Source organism: Xenopus laevis, chromosome 5L (genome assembly GCF_017654675.1).
Source record: "Xenopus laevis strain J_2021 chromosome 5L, Xenopus_laevis_v10.1, whole genome shotgun sequence".
NCBI lineage: Eukaryota > Metazoa > Chordata > Amphibia > Anura > Pipidae > Xenopus > Xenopus laevis.
In genome coordinates this window covers 54,110,543-54,135,569 of record NC_054379.1, presented here as the reverse complement: position 1 = coordinate 54,135,569, position 25,027 = coordinate 54,110,543, and the positions used below count along the sequence as shown (strand labels likewise).

The 25,027-nt window shown below is 36.9% G+C and overlaps 1 protein-coding gene across 3 annotated transcripts in view; it reads left to right on the top strand.

Moving 5' to 3' along the window:
• The window catches only part of tmem181.L (transmembrane protein 181 L homeolog), a 37,500-nt gene that overhangs the window by 5,375 nt on the left and 7,098 nt on the right, over window positions 1-25,027 (top strand). Inside the window, 12 exon segments of one of the 3 annotated variants that reach the window (NM_001134783.1) lie at window positions 1,810-1,892; window positions 7,621-7,724; window positions 8,894-8,949; window positions 12,509-12,599; window positions 12,711-12,832; window positions 14,491-14,604; window positions 16,392-16,472; window positions 18,642-18,741; window positions 19,175-19,305; window positions 22,060-22,151; window positions 23,511-23,568; window positions 24,191-24,293. In NM_001134783.1, coding sequence (NP_001128255.1) covers window positions 1,885-1,892; window positions 7,621-7,724; window positions 8,894-8,949; window positions 12,509-12,599; window positions 12,711-12,832; window positions 14,491-14,604; window positions 16,392-16,472; window positions 18,642-18,741; window positions 19,175-19,305; window positions 22,060-22,151; window positions 23,511-23,568; window positions 24,191-24,293 — 1,060 coding nt within the window. In that variant the 5' untranslated portion in view covers window positions 1,810-1,884. 3 annotated transcript variants of the gene reach the window in all.

Genomic DNA, 25,027 nt, shown 5'->3' with positions numbered 1-25,027 from the left:
GCATGCACAGAACCTCTTGTGAAACCACAGAAACAACAATGCACAAGTATACGTTGCTCCATACCTCCCAACATTCTGGAACTAGAAAAATGGACAAAGCCGTGCGAAGCGCGGCAACATTTTTACCATGCCCATTTTGTGGCCACACACAGTAATTACCATGCTTACTTTACAAAATTTGAGATCTGCTTATCTTTAATCGATACAATTGCTTCTTTGCTTATCTTAAATTGTTACAAAAGTATCGATGTGCACATGCCACATATTCTGGGCTCTCTGCCAAAAGCCAATTAAGTTTTAGAAACTTTGTATCTGTTTCTGCCTGTTCATTGCAGGAGATCAAAGAGAAAGGAAATTTCACTTACAATCCAGGACTGCGTATTGAGCTGTCAAAATCGGGACTGTCCCACAGAAACCGGGACATTTGGGAGGTATTACTGCTCCATACCTCCCAACATTTTGGAAGTAAAAAGAGGGACAAAAAATTTTTTTCCGCACGTAGCGCAGCAAATTTTTTGATCACACCCCTTTCTGTGGCCACATCCCCCTAATTACCATGTTCGTTTTACAAAATTTGGCAGGTTATGAAAGTTTGAAAATATTTCTCCTTATCTAAACTGTGTTTGAAAATATTTCTCCTTATCTAAACTGTGTTTTTGTGTCTCAAAATTGTTACAAAGTATCTTATTTGCACCTGTTAGCTGTTCTGGGCTCTCTGCTAAAAGCAAATTAAGTGAGAAACTTTGTTTCTTTTTCTGGCTGTTCAGTGCAGAGAAAAGAGGGACTTTCCAGTACAAATGATGGACTGCGGGTTGAGCTGTCAAAAGAGGGACTGTTCTTCCGAAAAAGGGACAGTTGGGAGGTATGCTGCTCTGCTGACGTCACTGAAATGACTTCTGTACATGCACACATGAGATTTTTGCCTGCAAATCCGCAAAATCATCAGAAGTCGTCAGAAATTGGGGAATGCTTGAAATGGAGGGAGTTCACAGTTCTGCACTTCTGTTTGATGTTTCAGGGCTGGGGAACAAGCAGGAAGTGCTGCAGAATGTAGATTCTACATTCTATGGAACTCAAAAGGTTACACTCCAACTACATGCAATAAACTCTCTGCACCCAAAAATCGCTTTTTCTCCCTCCGCACTCTCCCTCCCCTCTCGAAAGGCACAGCAGCTTCACTAGTGAAGTAACTTCAAAAGCTTCATTTTCCGACCAGCACATAACTCCTGGTTCTGCCTCCCCAAGAAAGACACAGGCAAAACCGGTAGCTCAGTGCCGTCCTGCAGTGTCCCCCCTCCTCCCATATTCTCCTCTTGTGTTTTTATGCTTACTGACTTGCTAATATTGTATGTGCTGGGGGAGGGGGTTGATAAGGAAAGAGCAGGAGTTATTATGTGACTTTCGGTGGACCAGAGAACGAGTACTTTGGGGTGAAAAATAAAAAGAGCAGATTTGTGAGCCTCTCAGGAAAAGGAAGCCCATGAATTACCTTTCTGGAGTGTAAAGGGTTACAAAGGCTGAGGAGTGACAGCAGGGACAGCCAATAAGAGTAAGGGCAGTCAGTGAAATACATTTGACTCCTACGCAGAGCTAGCCGGAAGCCAGCCACAAGAGATGCAGTTGTCAGGGGGGCCAGTATAATAACTGAAATATTTTAAAAACTGTATTCAATTTTAATATATTATATTTAGAGAATTGAATAATTAAAATTTTTGCGATAGTTCCCCTTTAAAAAAAAATCACGGGCCAGAAGGCCACTTCCTCTTCCAACAGGACAGGAAGTGATGTCAGCACAGAACCCTCAGCCAACTCTGGCAATTAGCGTGCAGTAATAACAGCAGAGAAGTGACAGCAAGTAGAAACCCGGCTTCACGGGAGTTCGCCATGGAGCCGTAAGTTGTACAGGGTGGGATAGATGGGACTAGTATCGTAACGTATTGGCATTGTGGCATTTAGGATTATGTGATATTCATAAGAGGGAGCCTGTACAATTTTAATGCTGATTTTATGGTTTAGCTTGCGATGCTTGTGACTAATGAAAGAAGGCTTCCATACCCTTTATCCTCGATTGGTTGATATACAAATGGTGTGCTCTCGCTGCATTCTTACATTATATGTTCATTTTTTGTGTACCCAAGAGGTTAACTAAAATTCTTGTTTGGCCACTCCCTAAACATAAATAGCTTATCTTCACATAATATATCATTTGTGAGGCTACTACTACCTTGTTTATTTGTACCCTTAATACAAAATACCGTATATATGTATTCCTTGGTAGGATATATATGCATTCCTTGATAGGACTAAAATGTAAGCATCTTCTGTTATACACAGCAATTGGTAGATAGGATAGCCACGAAGAGGATCAAGTAAACAAGACTTTATTTGCCTTTTATATTTCCCATGGGCAGTTCTGTCTTCGACTTCTTGGAGGGGAGTGTGGTTGCACGCTGTATAACAGTGATGTCTTCCTATTAAGCCAAGAGACACACTTGGCATGCAGCCGTTTAATAGTTAAAACAATAAAACACAAACAATGGTGTCCGTTTACTAAACCGCTGGAACACTTTGCACACAAAAACTCAAATAAATTATCACAAAAAATAAATGAATCACAAAATATGCTATTGCTAGTTTACTAAACAATGAGATATATAAACTTGCAAATATTTTGTAAAATGTTTTAAAATTATTTGATAGCCACTTATCTCATTTAATGAAATCAGCTCAACATAATGGGGGGAATTCACAAAAGTGGAGATAGCCCATTTTTGTAGTAAAAGCGGTGGTAAACTGGTGTAAAATACTGTATAACTGTCCCCCATGTGTCAGAAAAATCTTTTGCTTTGGTTCACCCAATCTTCATTTCACACCTCTGATAGGTGCCCCATTTGGGAATTATTATCATATTAATAGGGATTAACATGCTATAGTCAGGGCACAAGTTTCTGTCTAACCCTATAGGTGTAAAAGCCTTAACAAAAAAAAACAAAGTAAAACATGGATTAAACAAAAAAACGTGTATTTTATATAATTTGACACTTTTATGACGTAGGCTTTACTTATAATAGTATAATATAATATACTTTATATATTTTATTTTTCCACATTTATCTTATTTACTACACAATATAGAGCCTTGTACCCTATCTCCTCCTTGCTGTTTTCTTTAGTTTAGTGGCATTGAAGACTTTATTCTCAGTTTCTACACATACACAGATATCCTGCTCTCTCCCTCCTAACTCCTACTCCCCTTCAGAAAGGCACAAAGAAAGCAAGCAGCTTCGCTAGTGAAGTAACTTCAACAGCTTCCTTCTCCATTCTGTAACCGACCAGCACATAACTCCTGCTCCCCCCCAGAAAGAAACAGGCAAAACCGGTAGCTCTGTGCCATTCTGCAATGTTCCCTGCCACCACACATTCTTGTCTTGCTTACTGACTTGCTAGAATTGGATGTATTGGGGAGGCGGGTTGATAAGCAAAAAGCAGGAGTTATTATGTGACCGGAGAAGGAGCCCTTTTAAGTTACTCTACTATTGCTGGGCTTTCACATGCCTTTCAGGAGGGGAGGGGGTTTTGAAAATAGAAAGAACAGGACATTTGTGTGCCTGTCAGGAAAAGAAGGAAGCCCATGAACTGCCTTTCTGGAGTGTACGGTTACAAAGACTGAGGAGTGACAGCAGGGACAGCCAATGAGAGTGAGGGCAGACCAGTCAGTCAAATACGTTCGATTTCTACGCAGAGCTAGCCAGAAGCCAGGCAGGAGAGATACAGCTGCCAGGGGGCCAGTATAATATTTTAATTATCTTAAACTGTATTGAACTTTTAATACATCATATTTAGAGACTTTAATAACTTGATTCATTTGAATAGTTCATTATCGCAAAAGTTCCCCTTTAAAAATCAGAGAGAGCAGGATAGGATCAAATAAAAAATACTTTATTTGCCCTCTCTTTTTTCCCATGGGAAATGTTGTCTTAGACTACTTGATGGGAGTGTCGTTGCACTATTGTACAATAGTGATGTCTTCCAATTAAGCCAAGAGACACCCTTGTAATGCAGGTTTTAATAGTTAAAAACAATCTACAATATGCTTTGCTTATTGTTTTAAACACAAACCATGGTGTCCATTTACTAAACCGCTGTAACTTTTTTGCACACAAAAACTTAATTAAATTATCACAAAAAATAAAGTAATTACAAAATATGCTATCGCTAGTTTACTAAATGGCGAGAAATAAACTTGCGAATATTTTTTTGTAGAATTATTTGATAGCCACTTATCGCATTTGCTGAAATGAGCACAACATAATGACTTAGTGCCAAGTTTACTATCCAGGGAAGTGGCCCAAATACAAAAATGTTGCCATAATATTCGCAATTTAAAAAAAATTAATTTCTTTGTTTTAATTCACAAAAAGAAAAGGTATACAGAAGAAAATAGGTGCATTCCTCACATTAAAATGGCGATTAAATACGTTTACGACAAAAATTTTCAGGGGCAGGACATATCCAATCAATCAGTGGGATGGCTTGTCTGAAATTACAGGTGTCCGTTGGCTGTGTATTTTTGATTTCTGTAAATTTATGATTTTGTTGGCAACGTTTTCAGTTTCATTGTGATTGGCTAGATTAAAATGTGCATTTATATGATGCAAACAGATCGATTGGTATAACTTGTTCATGATTTTTTTGTTAATATGTTTCTATTGGCAGGGGCTAAGGCTTGTGACTGTGTGAATTGAACTGTGGATTTATGATACATACATGTTTGATTAGGTAAAATGTGTTTATTATGTTGTTGATGGTATCTTCACAATCACCTTGATTTAGTGATTTATGGATAAGTGGTGCCTGGATAAGGGATCCTACATCTGTGTGTATATATCCATGTAGTGTAATATGCCTCAAAATATAGGCTGGTCCCTGTACTGTTCTATATTTAGACTCAGGAATTATTCCATATAACAGTTTTTCTCAAACTGTGAGACAAATATCACTTTTTAGGATTTCTTTGTGTAAGCCCAAGGGGACTTCTTGTCCATATATAACAGCTGCAGCTATCATGACCAATATCTGAACATATCTAATACTGTTGGAACAATCTATAGCTATGGTAGCCACCATAGGAACACCAAGACCCAGAAGGCTCCCATTTACAAAATAGTATCTAAATAGATATGAGTTGTTACATAGTTACCAGTCAGTGGGTAACCCGTAACATGTATGAAGTATTCCATTTGAAAAAAACCTGCAAGATTAGTTACTATGGATTACTATATCTGGAAAAATGTCAGCATGTTAGATTTGTTTACCTTATATAATTAAGGAAACCCTAATTGAAGAATAATATGGTGGATTTGTTCAAATCTGGAGTTACCCAAGGTACAAGTCAGAAAATCCATTATTGTATATACTTGTTGAAAAAAAACTGTTACTTCTTACATAAAGGAAATAATTGGTAGGAATTATTTACATGCAATTCTAGCACTAAGGAGGCCTAAATGCTTCACTCTGTGCACTACTCATTTGACACTGCATCTTTTATACACTGCTCTCTTTATTGTATCATTCTCTCTGCCTGGCAAACTAGACTCCTTTGAATTGCATAGGACCTACATGCACTCCTTGTACAACTTGAACTCCCGCATATTGGGAGCCATTCCGAAAATCGATAAAGAACATGGTCGTTGTGTGAAAAAGGCGGCTTTATTTGAACACACAGTGGAATAATATCGTGCGGTGGATCATGCACTAAACATGCCTCAGTATACTGCATGCTGAACATGCTGTCTTTTGGGTGTAATGAGCCAAACCTTTATTTATAACATTCATATGTTTTGCTCGTTTGTGCAGCATTACTAAAAATTCGATAAAGGTTATCATTTATTTCACACAAAATAAAGTAAACATAGCAAACTCTGTATTAGCCATACCTGAAATACCAAATGAATAAATAGATACAGGTTTTATTAGCAAAACCAGAAATGTTGCATTCTCAATAAGCTAAATGTGCATCCATAGCTCCAGGGAATGTAGCTCTATGTTTTAAATATCACTTCAGGCTTTTCAGACCTGGAAATACTCGATTTACAGAAAAATGAATGTAAGCAGGAACTGTAAGTTTGTTTTACTTCCTCAGTGTTCGGATCACCACAAATTTTTACCTTATGGAGCAAGTATTTGGAAGAGATCTGTGGCACACTGTCTGCCTGGAGAGGTTTGATGCAACTCTGTGCCCTATGATGATGTACTTAGTATTCTTATACCCTGTCAACTGAAGTACATAACCAAGGTTTCCACTGGTGTATGTAGCAGGAAATTCTATTTTAATCGAGGCATCTTTCAAGAATTGGAGCACTGTTTTATTCAGCTTAAATAACAGCTGAACAACTTTATTTAATGTTTATTTAATATGAATGTTCATGTTTTTGAGAAACTATGTATATCCCTTTATAAAATATATTTATGCCATTTATCATGCAAACTTGCCTGTTACATTAAAAGGCTAATACAGATCTCTTTTGGAGCCTTTAGCAAGTAAATTCTGACTCTGTAAAATTATACTCTTCATATGAACCGTACCTTATTTCAGGCCAATAATTACTAGTAGTGATAATCCTGTTTTATTTTTTTTTTAAAGGTTGTTTTATTTGCTTTAATAAACACTACAAAAAAGAAAAAAATATAGTAATATATCAATAAACATGTGTACAGTTGAAACATGTGAAACTGGTCCTGAATTATTTGCTTTCAAATGTTGCAGCATAGATTGAGGTTGAATTAACATCAGAAGTCATTACGGGTACAATGTAAAGCATATGTATTATCCGGTTGCATGATAATTTCTTGGTTGCACGTTTGGGCCAAATTCCCACCAAGGACTCCATATCTGCTGTGCCTCTTGCTTCATGGGTAAGCTTTATTTTGGGTATAGTTGAATCAACTAGGTTAATCCAGGAGTCCTTTGTGGGAGGGGTAGGTCCCATCCAGTGCATAATCACACATTTTTTAGCATAGAATAATAATGCTCTAAACCTTAATCTTGCACAGACAGTGGGTACAAGGTGTTCCACTACACCCAGGAGAGAAACAGTGGGGGAGACTATATGTGGGAACTCCAGTGTGTTCGCTAACAAAGCTATTGCTTGTGACCAGTAAGCATTTATTACTGGGCAAGACCAGATCATGTGTAGAAAGTTGGCTTCTGGAGTTCCACTTCTGGGGCAGGAATCATTGAATCCTGTTTTATTTTTAGACTGATTTTGATTCTGTCAAAAATATATCATACAGATATTACATTTACACTCTCGTATTGGGCACATAATCTCCCACAGTATACAATTTTGTTTTGTCCTCTCTGTTTGTTCAAGCACGGGCACACCAGAGGGCTCATTTATAAAGAGAGAATATAATTGGTGTACTGATAGTAAAATTAAATTTTTATATCATTAATAATAATGTCACACAAATGTTATTAGATCACGCCTCTCAGCTGTTGTGTATTCGCTTATAAAAGTCATGTATTAGAATATAACTGAATTAATCTTTGCAAAATGTGTTGAATAAACAAACGTCCTCAAACCTTGTTCAGCTAACAGCCCTTTTGCTTCTTTCCAGGTTGGCCCCAATGCGACTGTACACCTTATCCAAGCGGCATTTTGTTTTAGTATTTGTTGTGTTTTTCATATGCTTTGGATTAACTCTTTTCATTGGCATTGCTGGTAAGTGTAATTTTTCCATTTTTTGATCATGTCTTGGCTGTAACTTTATTATACACTGCTTTCTTTTTCTGCTTGAAATACATTGCAACATTTTTGGATAGCCACAAATAAAAGTACATTCTTTTCTAACCTACCTCTCTGCCAGGGAATATGAGTGTTTTATGCTTTTTTTGTGGCTTCAATGAAATAATACTCATTTTGCAGGCAAACTATTGGGGGTTATATAGTTACGTTGCATTGCTAATCTTCAATTAAATTACTGTAATTAATTTTGAGTGTCTAGTGAAACCATAGTAAGTAAAAAAAATAATAGTACATTTATTTCCATTGGAAGGCTATTTCTAATATCACACATGGCTTTTTCACAATAATGTGCTTTTTAGCCCCATTTTGAGCAGAGGTCTGCCTGTCACTGCTCTGTGTGCTTCACTCACCACATTTTTGCATTAGTAATAGTGATGGGTGGAGAGCGGTGTTTTGACCACACCTGTTCTTTGCCCGAGGGCAGTGTCCACCAAAATGCCATGTGCAGTAGGCCTTAAAGTACATTATATTTACATGCTTACAAACCCCCTTTTTTACTAGCCCTTTATGGGCTCAGAATTATATGGTAATATCATTTTTTTAATGCTGATTTAAAAGGATGGCTAAAAAGAAAGTAGACAATTGCATTTTGCTCTGCAAAAACAAAAGTGACTATAGCTCAGTTGATCAGATACGTGCCTGGTCTGAACATAAAAGCCTAAACCAATAGATACAGTATGAGCGACCATACATAGTATGGCCATCAGCTGACAGCTCAAATGATAAGTACAGCAGAAAGTGAATGGAAGCTTTGGCTCCTCTTTGTTTTGTTCTACACTGACAAATGTGGTGTGTTGGCCCGATCCACAAACCGAGTGATATCCGTTGTTTATGGATATCGTTTGGATTTGCATGAAACATGTAAAAATGCTTATAAAATCTGTTTTTACAAAATCTGTTATTAAAAAAAAAACATTTTCTGCATAGTATATTATTTAGGTTTTGGTTTTGTAAAATATTAAGCCTGTCACTACCTTAGTGTACATTTTTACTTTGATACTTGTATTTTTCCTTTAAGTAATTCTATTGTGTAATTCATTTGTGATGCATGCCTTTTTAAACTGTAATCTGTTGCTTCATACTAGGACCAAATGTTATTCAAGCCAATTCCACAGGATATGAAGTAGTTAACAAATCTAAGGTAAGTGTGTCATAGTGAAACTATGTACTGTATTCAAAGTATTCTATGAGTTTACATTTAAGACCTCAAAATAGTACAGGTGTAGGATCCGTTATCCGGAAACCCATTATGCAGAAATCTTTACGGCATGGCGGTCTCTCATAGACTCCATTATAAAGAAATGATACAATTTTTTAAAAATGATTTCCTTTTTCTCTGTAATAATAAAACAGTATATTGTACTTGATCCCAACTAAGATATAATTAATCCTTATTGGAAGCAAAACCAGCCTATTGGGTTTATTTAATATTTACATGATTTCTAGTAAACTTAAGGTATTAATATTCAAATTACGGAAAGATCTATTATCCGGAAAACCCCAAGTCCCAAGCAATCTGGATAACCGGTCCCATACCTGTAGTATTTTTTTTTTCAAAATTCTGAAGAGTAGAAATGAAAGTGGCTCTGAATTTACATTGATGGATCTCAATCAAGTTGGAGAATTTTAGGGGGTGTTGAAAAGAACAAAAGTGTCTGAAGTGCTAGTTGCGACAGGGGAGAACATATCTGTTCTGGACTGACCTGTACTGTATGTTACATCATGTTTTCACTGGCATGGATCTACAAACTTGTAAATGCTGTCATATGACACATTTGTCCTATTCCTGGTAATGTCGTTTTGGCTGCAGCAACTCTTTATTTATTTACAGGCACTACAGCCAAGTGTAATCCACTCTGTTTTTTGACTCTTTTTGTATCCCTCTCTCACTCTTCAACATAACATACAGTATGAGGAAACACCCAATTGTGCCCCTCTTTTAATTGGGGCGTATATTTAATACATTATACGGCCTAAAGTGTCTGGACACATTTTTAGTAAAAACCCTATCTATCTATCTATCTATCTATCTATCTATATGCATAATGTTAATATTTAGTGGAGAAGGCATAATGATCTGAGGCTGTTTTCCATGGTTTAGGCTAGGGCCCCTGGCTCCACTGAAAGCAAACATTAAGGCTACAGTGTATAATAATAATAATAATAATAATGTTGATAATTCCGTGCTTCCTACATTGTGGAAACAGTTTGGAGAAGGCTCGTTATTGCTTCAGCACAGAAAAAGCCCCTACAGTTAGGTCCATAAATCTTTGGACATAGACAACTTTTTTTCTAATTTTGGTTCTGTACATTACCACAATGAATTTTAAATGAAACAACTCAGATGCAGTTGAACTGCAGACTTTCAGCTTTTAATTCACTGGGTTTAACAAAAACATTGCATAAAAATGTGAGGAACTAAAGCCTTTTTTAACACAATCACTTCATTTCAGGGGCTCATTTCAAGTAATTGTACAAATTAAAAAACTGAAAATAAAATGTTCATTTCAAATACTTGGTTGAAACCCCTTTGCTGGCAATGACAGCCTGAAGTCTTGAACTCATGGACATCACCAGATTCTGGATTTCCTCCTTTTTAATGCTCTGCCAGGCCTTTGTTTGTGGGCCTTTCTGTACGAAGTTTAGTCTTCAACAAGTGAAATGCATGCTCAATTGGGTTCAGATCGGATGACTGACTTGGCCATTCAACAATATTCCAATTCTTTGCTTTAATAAACTCCTGGCTTGCTTTGGCTGTATGTTTTGGGGCATTGTCCATCTGTATTATCAATTTGACTGCTTTTTTATGCAATCTTTTTGTTCAGCTCACTGAATTAAAGCTGAAAGTCTGAAGTTCAACTGCATCTGAGTTGTTTTATTTCAAATTCATTGTGGTAATGTACAGAACTAAAATTAGAGAAAAGTTGTCTGTCCAAAGTTTTATGGACCTAACTTTATGTGCAGTGAGGGTCATACAGAATGGGTTTACCCAGATAGGAGAACTTGAGTGGCCTGCACATAGCTCAGATTTCAACCCAACTGAACACCTGGGAGAATTCAAACACCAGCTTAGAACCAGGCCTCCTCCAAAATATCAGTGTCAACCTCCCTAATGTTATTGAGGAATGGAAGCAAATCCTTCCAACACTTATTTTTAGCCACCTATAAGTAGCCGCCACTAATAAGACAAGTACCAATAGGTTAGATGAAGTTTGCTCAAGGTGGCCAAAATGCCTTAAAGGAACAGTAAGCATTTTAAAGCAATGCAAATATAATGTACTGTTGTGCTGCACTGGTAAAACTGGTGTGTTCATTAAAAAACACAACTATCGTTTATATAAACAAGCTGCTGTTTAGCCATGGAGAGCAGCCATTCAAAGCTGAAGAAGGAGAAAAGGCACAGGATACACAGCACATAGCTCTGTAGTATACAATGGGATTTTTCAGAATGTATCTATCTATCTGTATCCTGTGTTTGAATGGCTGCCCCCAGGGCTATAGAACAAGCTTGTTTATCTACAGTAGTGTTTCAGAAACAAGCAAACACATTTTACCAGTGGATGGAACACTACATTTATATTATAATTTCTTCAAAACACTTTCATTTTTTAGTGTTACAGTTCCTTTAAAGCGTACCTTTAATACATGCAGTAAAGCCTTCAAAAACAGAAGATATCCACATGTTTTGCATAAAAAAAATTAGGCATTAAATTGGTCACTTAAAGGGAATGTTCAGTTGTTGACAATAGATGTATTTGACCATTTAAACAATATTTACAATTTGGAGTGATTAAAAATATGTATTTTTTTTAAAAAATATCTACCTGTAAAGGTAGCACTGTATAAAGCCTTGGGTCTCTTGGTTCTGCCAGCCAGGGGGCCTCTGACATACACAACACATGAAAGTGTGGGTAATGTTTGCTAGTGCGCATGCCAATTCTTTCCTTGAGCCGATTGTGTGTCTCACATCAGCCAATCAGATCATGGATATGCAAGTGACTGGAGCATGCACAGTAGCAATCCGTACCTGTACTCTGCCTGTAACATCATTCTGACATAGCCTGGACCTTCCACAGCCAGGATGTTGAGACCCTGGCTTGGGAAAACAGAAGAGATCTCAGGATCTATATAGAGCTACCTTTGCCGGTAGATATTTTGAAAATTATAATTTTTTTTATAATTAAGCCAAATTGTGCATATTGTTAAAAGGCCAAATCTGTTTATATTCTAAAACTGTAATATAGGTGAACATCCTTTTTAAATAATTCTAGGTGTAGACATGTAAATTGCTATTTAGTATCCAGAAGTTTGGGTTTAATTGCACATAGACCACCAGCTAAAGGTCTACTGGTATATCCCGATCTACCTTTTGGGCACCCCTGCACTAACCTTTTGGCTTTAGTAAGGTCATGAAAAGGCTATTTATTGTGTTAATGAAAATGTAGATTGCATTCACATTCAGAGGATATGACAAATTTGGTGACGCGTATATGCACACACAATTTTTATTTGTTTTTAATTTACAAATATAAATCGTATATACTACAGGCAGAGGTTATGCAATCTCAGAAATAAAAGCAGTCGCTTTCTTGAAAACTGTAATAAAACTAAATTCAACATGATATTTTATAAAGCGTATAAATCCTTTATTAAATAATCTCTGAGTAACAAAGAAAGATCATTTCTTTGTTGTTTCTAAGGTGGAACCGTTTAAACTGAATTCACCAGTCCTCTCTACATATAACCAACAACTATGGTTGACATGCAGAATCGATCTGGATAAAGCTGATGGTAAGCTCGGATTCATGTATGTATTAATGTAAGCATGGATTCATGTATTTATAGATGTACATTATTATTGTTGCACTGTCAGACTGAGCTTTTGACTTTATTTTCATGCAGACTTCAGTATCCAGACAAATTTTACAATGACTGTGCAAATACATGGTGTAACCCCAGATGCAACAGTGACCTTTATCAGCAGTCCAGAACATACCAGACCAAGAACAATTAGATGTGCACAGGTAAACTTCTCTTTCCAGGGTAAAATTAATACAGATTAATTTAATTTTCCTGATCAGATTTATTTGAGGTATTTTATTATTAAATAAGGCAAAATCTGGGAGTTAGGTTGAGCTTTATAAATTAAAATTGAGATAAATTCGGATTTTAGAAAATAACCCCCTTATTACAATCACTTGAAAAAATGGAATCAGTAAATAGTAATTACATAGTGTGATTAGTGCTTGCACTAGGATAAAAAAGAAACATCAAAAGAAGAAAAACTATGGGGGGAAAAAAGTGTGCATGCATGTGTACACTTGCCAGATTATATACATGGTCTGTTCTATGAGTGTGCGAAAGCCCCACTGCCCCTAATAAACGATGAGAGGTCTATATATCATGCTGTGGAGTGAAACATTATTGGTGGTGTGGCTCATAGCAACCAATCAGATCTTTGCTTTTGTTTTCTAACTGTTGAAAACTAATTGCTGATTGGTTGCTGTGGGCAACATCATCGGTAATGCTTCACTCCACTTTTACACAGCATGATAAATAGGCCCCTCATGTTAATATGTGTTTGTGTGTGTTACCTGGTTTCAGGCACACAGAAGATAATGAAGAACTGCTAAATGGTCCTAGATAAAGTGGGTGAAGTGCTGGCTTATACAGGTGTGGGACCTGTTATCCAGAATGCATGGGTCCTGGGGTCTTCCATTTAAGGGACCTTTCCATAATAGTGGATTTCCATACCTCAAGTATACTAAAAAAAAAAAAATATTTAAACATTGATTAAACCCAGCGGATTTTTTTGCCTCCAACAAGGATTGATTGTATCTTATTTTGGGATCAAGTACAAGGTGCTTTTTTATTATTGGCAAAAAAATACATTTTAAAAAATCTAATCATTTGGTTAAAATGGATTTAATTAGATATGACCCTCATTTTTGCAACTTATGCAAAATTGTTAAGGTATATTTGATATACAGGTATAGGATCCCTTATCCGGAAACCCGATATCCAGAAAGCTCCGAATTATGGAATGCCTGTCTCCCATAGACTCCATTTTATCCAAATATTCCAAATCATTTTCTCTGTAATAATAAAACAGTAGCTTGTACTTGATCCCAACAAAGATATAATGAATCCTTATTGGAAGTAAAACCAGCCTATTGGGCTTATTTAATGTTTAAATGAATTTCTAGTAGACTTAAGGCATGAAGACCCAAATTACGGAAAGATCCGTTATCCGGAGCATTCTGGATATCAGGTCCCATACCTGTACATATATAACTTTAAAGCCTTAACATATGTTAATATTAACTTTTTTTTTTAATCTACTTTAAAAAAAATAAATAAAAAATGCTTGTTCTTTCAAATTATATCACACCTGCCCCCCATCTTTTTATGTCTCCAATAAGGAATAATTATATCCTCGTTGGGATCAAGTCTAAGGTACATTATTATAAAGAAAAAGGAAATATTTAAAAAAATATCGGAATTATTTAATTAAAATTAAGTTTATGGGAGAAGGCCTTCCTGTAATTTAGATCTTTCTGGATAATGGGTTTAAGGGTTAATGCATCCCATTCATGTATATATTTCTTTGTAGCAACATATTAATAATTTTAGTAGCATTTTGTGTTTTTGAATCATTTTGACACCTTTTTCTTTTTTATAGAAATGTGAGGAGATTATAGTAGTTCATCTGGGATATTTGAACTACACTCAATATAAACTTCTTGTCAGCTTTGAAAATTTGAAGCAGTTGTCCATTAAAACAGTAACATTTACTGTAAGTTTTATTAAGAATAATTAATATACATGTAACCCCTTTTTGGGCACCCCCTGTGACAAAGGTTATACATCACACCATTTCTTACCAATTACAGTTCCAGAGTCCCCTTTGCTAGGTGAAACGGTACTGGGAAAACTCTTCTCTGGCAGTGCCTCCACCTAATGGGATCTGGGAATACACCTGCGGGTGGCCCCATTAGGAAAACATTCAATACACACACTTGCTTTATAAAAATATCAACTTTAAATAAGGAAGTGCAGATTAAAGGGGAAACAAACTGAAAAAGTACACATGCATTTAGAAGCATGACCCACTACCCTGGTGACACTGTGCAAGTCCTATCCTGGTAATTCCCTACCAGGCAAAGTCCCACACTACTCCTTTGGTGTGGCAGGCTCACACAGAGCAGAAACAGGCATCCACAGCGATGAGAATCTTTATCCAAGAAATGCAGCTTTGATGAATCTGTAGCTCCCAGCACTGTCTATAGCACAAGCATTTCCACATTCAGTTTTGGAACTCCGGAGCTTCAGACCTTCTTGATCGAGCTCCCAGGCATGGGGTCGCCTACACCAGCGTCAGAGGCCTCCTGCCTCTACATCTTGGCTGCTGGATTCACTCTCTCCTCCAAGAAGTAACATCCAGCAGTAAGACAGCAGAAATCTGTAATGGCTGTCTGAGCACATGGTTCTCCCTTTTATAGTAAAGTGGTGCTCTGGCCCCAGCCCCTGCAAAACCCCATAGCTCAGCCATGTGGCTCTCTGTAGGAAATTAAACCTTTGTGTCCCTACATACAGTTCTAATAAAGCATATAGGTTTATTTATAATATATGTATTAAACTGCACAAAATTGTGACTTTCATTTGTTTCATGAAGGTCTTAAGTCTCTAAGCCCTCCATCAAAATATTTGGTTACATCATGGTGTTAAGCTTTTAATGGACCAGTAACCCATCCTTGAAACCTCCTGCCTATAAAGTGGCCATACCCTATTATCTGTAATATATATTGTTGCTCTGGATCCCAATATTTGGTCAGCCTAGGTCCCCTCTAAGCCTGTTTACTTATGGTCTGTTAGACCATTATGCATGTGTGACTCAGGGGAACACAGGCTTGTGCATGAGGTCAAATACAATTCACGGCTTTCTACAGAACTATAGAATGAAATTCTCTCATATACATACAAACTTTAAAGGGGTTGTTCTCCTTTGCGTTAACTTTAAGTATGATGTAGAGAGTGATATTCTGAGACAATTTTCAATTGTTTTTTTTATTTTTTATTATTTGTGTTTTTTGAGTTATTTAGCTTTTTATTCAGCAGCTCTCCAGTTTGCAATCTGGCTGCTAGGGTCCAAATTACCCTAGCAACTATGCATTGATTTAAATGAGTGGCATATGAATAGGAGAGGGTCTGAATAGAAAGATGAGTAATAAATAGTAACAATATATCTGTAGCCTTGCAGAGCATTTTTAGATGGAGTCAGTGATCCCCTGGATAGTGTTTTAAAGAAAAAGCAAATAATGAAAAAACAAAAAATAACGAAGACCAAGTGAAAAATTGATTAGAATGGCATTCTATATGGGCCATTCTATAGCATACTAGAAGTAAACTTAAAGGTGAACCACCTCTTCAAATGTAGAAAAAAATCAGTTTACATTACTTTATGACACTTAAATGGACCAGTTTGTAATGTCCTATGTTGCATTGATTTCATTTCAATCCAATATGGTGTATTGTTTCTTTCTACAGTGTTCTATTTCTAAAACTGTTTATTTCTTTTTACAGTGGAAAACCTACAATCCAACATTTTCCCAAGTGGAAATTTGGTTTCGCTTTGTGTTTGTTGTGCTCACATTTATGGTGACAGTAAGTTGACTTACAAATCTACACAGAAAAAGTTATTTGTGCCCATTGTGATATTTAAATTAGTGGCAAAAGCAGTGTAACACAATAGAGCTTACCTGATCATTGCCTGGTGGATCCAAGAACGGTGTTCCACTAGTAAAGTGTATATGGTGCCATTTATTCTCTGTGCACAATATAGTGTAATGTTACATCAGATTTAAAACACTGGAAAAACAACACCTTTCGATTGTGTATAATATTAATATGTTTTGGCTAAAAAGGTCCAAACATTATATATGTTTCTAAAGCACAGAGCTTTAACATTTGTTTAAGGCTAAGTTACTCAAACAAATATGCTCGGGAAAAGGAAAGGTTATCATGGCTGTTTAGCCAAGTAAAACTAAAAATATTCTTTCTACAGTTTGAAAGCAGCCATTTCAAATGTAGCTACTGTGCATCAATGCTGATATCTTGATGCTTCTTTGCAGTGTACCTACATTGCAGTTCACACAATCTGCCTCCTGAATGGGCACAATCAGTGGGATTACTAGACATTCTTACCTACATTTTCAAAAAGACATTTTTTCATAATCTAATATTGAAAGTACTCAGGGGCGATCCTGGCCCCTCCGCCGCCTGAGGCAGCAGCAGTTGCTGCTGCCCCCCCTCCCCCAGAAATTCGCTCTTAAAGTACCAGGAGCAGCATTTTTGCTGCCACTGGTACCTAGTGGGGTGCTGCCGCCTGAGGCGACAGCCTCAACTCGCCTCATTGGTGAAGCACCCCTGAAAGTACTTTCAGTCAGTGCACCATTTTATCGTCTATACCTTCTGGGCCCCTGGCTGTTGCAGGGTCTGCTTTTGCTATAGTTACTCCAATGACCATAATTATACTTAATCTTCACAGGAGCACAGCAGCAAGTCACCATGCAACAATTGTTGCTCAGTGATATTAAAATAAATTTTCATGGTTCAAGCCAAATGCTGAACTGTAATTCTGCCTCGCAGCTAAATTTTCCTCCTCTATGAAACTTAATGAAGTTCCTCAGAAGGTTTTGCTGTCTCTGTTACGCACTTGGCTGCAACCTACTTACTGATAAAGAAGACTCATTTGTAAGATATTTCAAGTAATAAACTGGTGTAATTTAGTTATTGCTGCCTAACATCCTACTTAAATTTAGATGATGTTATATCTATATAGAAATGCCCTAGAATGAGTTACTTCTGAAGTGAACTTTAAGGGGATGAAAAGGCATTCCAGTTGTTTTGTGATATATATAAAGATTTTTCCTTTATATAGCATTCAGTCCCCCCTCCACCACCTCAGACAGCCCCACATCCAAAGCTGCAGAAATCTAATTTGTAACCAGCCACACTGTGTTCTCTTTAATGAGAGCCTATAGGAAGTTGGGTATATCGTGACTATGTATGAGCTTGCAAGTAGGGCCCTCGAAGTAGCAGCCCAGGGCCCCAGTCTGACCTTCTATATACATACTTTCAGTCAGGCCCAGACTGGGAATCTGTGGATTCTGGAAAATGGCAGATGGGGTGCTATAAGGTGCCATATACAGTCTAGTGGGCTAGTGGGGAGCTGTTTGGGCCTCTGTGTTCTTAAAATTCTTATTTTGAATACAAGTCCAGACCTGTAATCCAGTTGTCTCCCACTACACATAAAACACAGTGTGGTTGATGACCACATTGATTTCTGCAGCATCTAAGTTTGGGCTGTCTGAGGCAAATGCAGGGCTGGATTTACATAGTGGGTGCCCCTAGGCCCACTGCTGTTTGTTACCCCTGTCCCCTCTCCTTAATTGGTGCACATGCACAAATTTTCATCATCAGGTTGGGAGCACTGGAGATTGATGCACAGGAAATTTAAAAAATAATTGAATCTCCTAAGCAGCCCCAGAACTTCTGAACCGATGTGGTTGGGCAGCATGCCGCCCCCTAAAATCCTGCCACAAATCCAAGCCTGGGCAATATCTTTTTCACAGTAAAAAATAAAAAAAGATATATATTGCAAAACCTCTTCTATTTACAGACTTTAGCATCCCCATTAAGAGAAAACAGAGGGATAAATACATCTTGTTATCTGGCTTTGTTTCGGTATTTTTTGTGCAATATTTATACTATATTTTTGTCCCTTAACTGGTTAACATTTAGAAATGTATGTTTTCTTCGTTTTGTTCATAGTGCCTGTTTGCACATTCTTTGCGGAAGTTCTCAATGAGAGACTGGGGAATAGAACAGAAGTGGATGTCGCTCCTTTTACCACTGCTGCTTCTTTACAATGGTAATGTTCTTATCATACGCTATAAATATGCATTACGCAATATATTTGCTTTAATATAAGCTTATTGTCCCATTTAATGCTTGAATAAAAATCATATTTTGTATGCATGCTTTTATAAAGAATTGCTTTCCTGCCTTAGATGTGTTATGCTATTCCTGTTTTTGTCAATAATAATAATAATATTATAATAATGGTTGTTATTATCATCTGTATTCTGCAACTTTATTTTTGTCCAGAAATTCTGACTTGGTTTCTTTATTCTTTACATTTTTGGGTAAAAACATATGTTTGAGATCTGTACAAAAGCAAAATGCAGAAAAGTATAACATTCTTATTCTATCCTTTGTCTATTTTATGCAAGTTAGCTAGAAATGCAGATTGAAGTAATCGAGAAGCTCTTTTAATTCTCAAGTATTTTTGTGCTTTATTTTAGACCCGTTCTTCCCTCTCACATTTCTGGTAAACAGTTGGTTTCCTGGCATGTTGGATGATCTCTTCCAATCACTTTTCCTTTGTGCACTTCTTCTCTTCTGGCTTTGTGTCTACCATGGAATTAGAGTTCAAGTAAGTTGGACTTTATAAAAGAAACGGGTTTCCAAGGTTTCTGTTTTTACTCTTGCAGCCACATGAAATATTGTAACCTGTACCTTGTTAAAATGATGCAAACCATTAGAGAACTAATAAGAACCTACTAATTGTGTGTCCATTTAAAGGCATTTTGTGTTACTGAAGGCATGCAATGTATATATTTAGACTCTCCGTTAAATGTTAAACTGAGGCGCTTCCTTGTTCCTTGAAGACGAAAAGTCATTTTATACTTGGAGGTGCCAAAAGTTACGCACCCCAAGTGATTGTAATTACTTACCTGACACACTGGGTGGTGCTTATCCACAGAAAACTGCACTGGCTCAGGGTTCTTCCAGCGAGCACCACGGACCAATCCTCTTCCTGCATCTTCTTTCAGCTTGTGGCTGTGCAAGCACAGTAGAACGATTAGTCAAACTTTAACAAAAAACGGGCTATTTTGTTCTGCACATGGGTCTGCCCTGGGAAATTTAAAGAGCGAACAAGCTGGAAGAGGATCGTTCCGTGGTACTACCCGGAAGAACCCTGGGACAGTGCAGTTTTCTGCTGATAGGAGCACCGGCCAAACTTTTGGCACTCCCAAGTATAAAATTACTTTTCTTCTCCTTCAAATAACCACTAATAAGTTGAAATATAAATATGTATTAATGTTTTGATAATCTCTGTAATTAAAATTGAACCAATCCCTGGGGTCCAAATCAACCAGCTAGCGTATCTGCAATTCAGGCATGCCTTCATAGCACAATTTTGCATCAACCAGAGTGGAACTGGTTGCACCAAAAAAAAAGGTATAAAAAACTATATGGAAACTTTCTCTCCACAACCCCTTCACCATTTGCCAAAGCGTATGAGACTTGGCACACAGACATCCCCACTTTAACAGCAGAAGAATGGGAGGAGAGCAAAGGAAAAGCATACCAACATCTCATTGCTACTAGAGGCAGGCTCATCCAGTTTAAGGTGATACACCAACTTCATATTACACTATTACGACTTAGCCAAATGGGCGATGTAAACAAAGCGCACTGTCCAAAATGACGGCAACAGGCCGGTTGGGTACATTCATATGATGTAGGAATGCTCCAAGATAAATATTGGGGTAGAGTAATGTCCCATATCCAGGATAAAACCACCTTCACCAAAATAATGTCTCTACAAGTATGTATATTAGGGGTGGTGGACAAGATTGTCCCACTGATTGCAAGAGAAACCTGTGGCGATCCTTACTGTTCTATGCCAGAATAGCCCTCCTTATGAAGTGGATGAACCCAAAACCACCTTCCCTCCAGTTCTGGCTGGACCTAATCAATAAAAATCTTCATACAACTGACATATCTAGCTAGAGGTTGCCCGGATAAATATGGGAAAATCTAGGAAAAAAAGTCTGGGACTAGTGGACGGAGGCCAATTCCTAATGAGTGTTAGGCCCACCAGGGTAACACTAGATAAACCCAACCCCACTTATAATGTACCCATGTGAGTTGGAACTTGAATGCAATTTAATGTTTAATACTGTATCAACTGCTAATGACTAAAACTGTACCTAATAACCCCCCTTCGTCCTTCTGTACACCTTAAGTTGAAAATAAAATAAACAGTTAAAAAAAAATTGAACCAATCAACCCTTTAATTGCAGCAAAGATGCAATCATGCAATAGGCCATAAATTATTAATACAGGTATAGGATCTGTTAACCGAAAACTCTGTATCCAAATGCTCTGAATTACTGAAAGTCCATCTTCCATAGAGTATTTTATCTAAATAATCAAAAATTTTAAAAATGATTTCCTAACATATAGTAAATCCTTTTTGGAAGCAAAACCAGCCTTTTGGGTTTATTTAACATTTACATAATTTTCTAGTAGACTTAAAGTACCAAATTACAGAGGGATCCCTTATCAGGTCCCAAGTATTTTGGATAATCCAATAACTGCAGCACTCTGATGGTTATAGTGATAATTCAGCATTGTGATTTTATTGGCTCATTTGCTCAAGTAGACAAAAAAGTGGCTACGTTTCGGGCCTCGCAGGGCCCTTTATCAAGCCTTGATAAAGGGCCCTGGGAGGCCTGAAACATTGCCTCTTTTTTGTCTACTTGAGCTAATGAGCCAATAAAATCACAACGCTGAAATATCACTATAACCTTCAGCGTGCTGCAGTTATTGGATTATGCATAGTATTCTCCTGACCCGTGGACGGTTGGGTTAATCACTGCTGAGCACCTGATCGGAAAGGATTATGCACGAGGTTTGAGCGATCCATTATTGTGTCCAAGTATTTTGGATAACTGGTCCCATACATGTATATGCCTATTTCTATAGATTGTCAAAATGCTTTTGGGTATTTGATAACATGATTCAAATTACCCCCGCTTTTCTTGTAAATATTTAGCTCAAAGACATTTTAAGCTTTCATATGCAATATGCTACTACTTTAGCACTAATATAAAGGGGAAATGGGAAATATGAGAGAGATAAAAAAAAAAGGCTGGATAAAGCAAGGCAATAAAAAGCAAGCCATTGTTAAATGACTGTCCCCAAACACCCCCCAAAAATGCCTCTACCTTCTCTCAGACTGTAATTGTACAAAGACCTTTATAAAAATGAGTAAAATTATTATATATTTATCTTTCTTTATTATTGTTCAGTGCCTAAAAGAGGCAGCTGTATATGAAGTTGGAGATTGTAATCCTGTTTGACATGGGTTTGTGATTTTTTTTTTTTTTCCTTGCAGGGTGAAAGAAAGTGCTTGACATTTTATTTACCCAAGCTTTTGATTGTTGGACTCTTATGGCTTGCTTCAGTTACACTTGGAATATGGCAAACGTGAGTATTCAAGATTCAGTACCCAAAGGGCAGACTCCTTATGACATTACCTGCATCAAGGAATTAGAACACTAATGTGATTTCAGATTGGTTGCCATAACTGTATAGATTAAGATATTATGTAAATTATAATTATTGCAGACACAAACAGTACATACATTTCAGTAGTTAAAGGAGACCTGTCATCCAAAAAAATTATTCCAAATTCTATTTCATCACGTTAGCCAAGCAAAATGAACTTTAATTACACAATATAAATTATTTGAATCTTGTTTCCTTCAGTCTGGGAATTCATAAGCATAGCAAGCAGGCAGGAGCCATTTTGTGGACACTGTTATTAAGGCAAGCCTTGCATCATCTCAGAATCTTGTTTGTGCACCAAAACGGGGGACCTGGTGTCCATCCCCATGCACTGATTAAACAATTAAATGTTAGAGAGGGAGAGATGTGAGGAGTGCAGTGACATCTTGTAAGTGCTGAATGGAAAGTGAAAGTAATTGCCTGCCCTGCCTCTATGCTAAGGATTTTTAAATGAGTTTATAACAACTATGAATGATCCAAAAAAAAGAAGAAAAAGAAAATTGTAGTAACCCCACACTATCTGATTTCTTATATATTACCAAAATTCATTTTGGGGATATGTAAGTAATCAGATTGTGTGGATTTACTACTTTATGCTTTTTCTTCTATTTTGGATAATTGTTGACTATTAACTGCACCTCTACATTATCTGGCCAATTAATAGCGAGAATAAGACAAAACTACAAGAATAAATCCCTGGTTTCAACAGCTGTGAATGCTTTTAATAAAAAATAATTTGGATTTCATTTTCAATTTGAAAAGGACTTTTACTACTAATCTCCCCAAATGCCTTCCCGCCGGCAAAAATATTAATCGCCAGTAGGATGGCATACATTTCCAAAGTCGCCCTAAGTTGCCTCACGAGGAAACTTTGGAAATCAGAAGCGATCTTTGTATTCTTGCCAGCAGGAAGGCATTTCGTGGAGATTAGTCGCCCCGAAGAGATTTGTCGCTGGGTGACTAATCTCCCCATCTGCCACTAAACTAAAGGAAAAGGAATGTACTCCCTTGAAGGGGGTCCTTTGATGTATTTCATGCAAGACAAAGCAAAGATAGCTTTCACTCATAAAATTATACGAGTGCACAGAGAAGATAGGTCCTGAGTGTAGTCATATACTCTGTTTTATATTTGTTACTGCTTATTTAAAGGAAACCAAATCATAATTTACCCAAAAGGGATGTATGTTATCATCAAACTTAGATTTACTTGCGTCAATAATCTATACACGTGCCTGTGTAATTTTGTTTTTTTTTATTGTTGTTTTTTTTTTTCAACAGAGTGAATGAGTTGCATGATCCAACTTATCAATACAAAGTGGATACAGGAAATTTTCAGGTAAAACCAAACTTGTGTCTAGCAGACTTGGGGGTTGACACCTAACCAAGGTTCCCTTATTTTCTCAAATTTCCGGGGTGTTTTCCTAGCATTATACGTCAATTTGATTATAGGCAATGTGCCATTTATTAGGTCAATCCATTGCTGAAGTGTAGGGGGGTTTGGGGTTCATCCATTTCATTATTACTAGCTTCTTTGTTTAGAACAAAATAGATCGTAGAAATGTTGTGGATTTTTGTAAGGGTACTGCCTCATCTATAATACCCAATAAACAAGTCTGGGGGACTTAATTCCAGGAAAGGATAGAAACATATTAGTGTATCGGATTACTTCTGACCAATATGCTGCCACTCTAGGACAACTCCATATCAAGTGGAGGAATCCAGCTTCTCCCCTGCTGCATTTTACGCATTTGGCTCCCTCTGATCTACCCATAGCTTCAAGCCTTAGGGGGGTAATGTAAATTTGGTGGATCATTTGAATTGAACCATTCAGTCCCTAAGTGATATTAGGTATGGGTACAAGTTAAAAAATATATTTATTTTAAATTTTTATTATTATTATTAAAAACACTGCTCTTTAAACTGCAATTTTCCATTGGCTTGTCTGTTTCTTTTACTAGGGAATGAAGATTTTCTTTCTCATTGTAGCATCTTTGTACATCTTGTATCTCATGTTTCTAATCATAAGGGCGTGTACAGAGCTGAGGAATATGCCTTATGTTGGTAAGCATATATCACTTATTTATTATAATGAACATTGTAGCTAGAGATATCCCCCCTTTTTTTTTTTTTTTTTTACCACACCCAGATCGGATCAGAACTTTGGTGTCAAAAATACATTTACAACATAGTAATCTATGGTTTTATGAGCTTGTCAAGCACACTTTTTTATAGGAAGTTAGTGGAAAGTTTTGCAAGAGTTTTACAAGAGTATTGCAGTTAGGTATGCACCAAATCCAGAATTCGGTTCAGGAATCAGCTGAATTCAAAACTTTTTCAGTAGGTTTCTTATTCAGCCAGATACAAGTGCATATATGAACTTGAACCCTACTTATATGCAAATTAGGGTTCAGATTCAGTTCGGGATTCAGCTGAAAACTGTGTGAAAGATTTGGGATTCTGCCAAATCCCCAAAATAAAGATTTGATGCATCCCTAATTGCAGTAAATGTAATATTTTGGATACAGCGAGAAAAAGTAAGGGTTAGATAAAACTGAAGCTTAAGAGTTATCAATTTTAATTAGGAAAAACAGAGTATACCACCACAACATTCTCTACTGGTGCCATTTTTTTTAGTTAGTGGTTACAGTGTATGTTTAATGAAATGTCTGAGTTTGCTTAAATCACAAATTCCTCTAGAATATGCTGTGCAACTTTGCTCTCCATTTTACAAAAATATGTTTGGGTACTAGAACGAGCTCTGAAGTTTTTTGCAATATATTAATTGTGTAAATCTA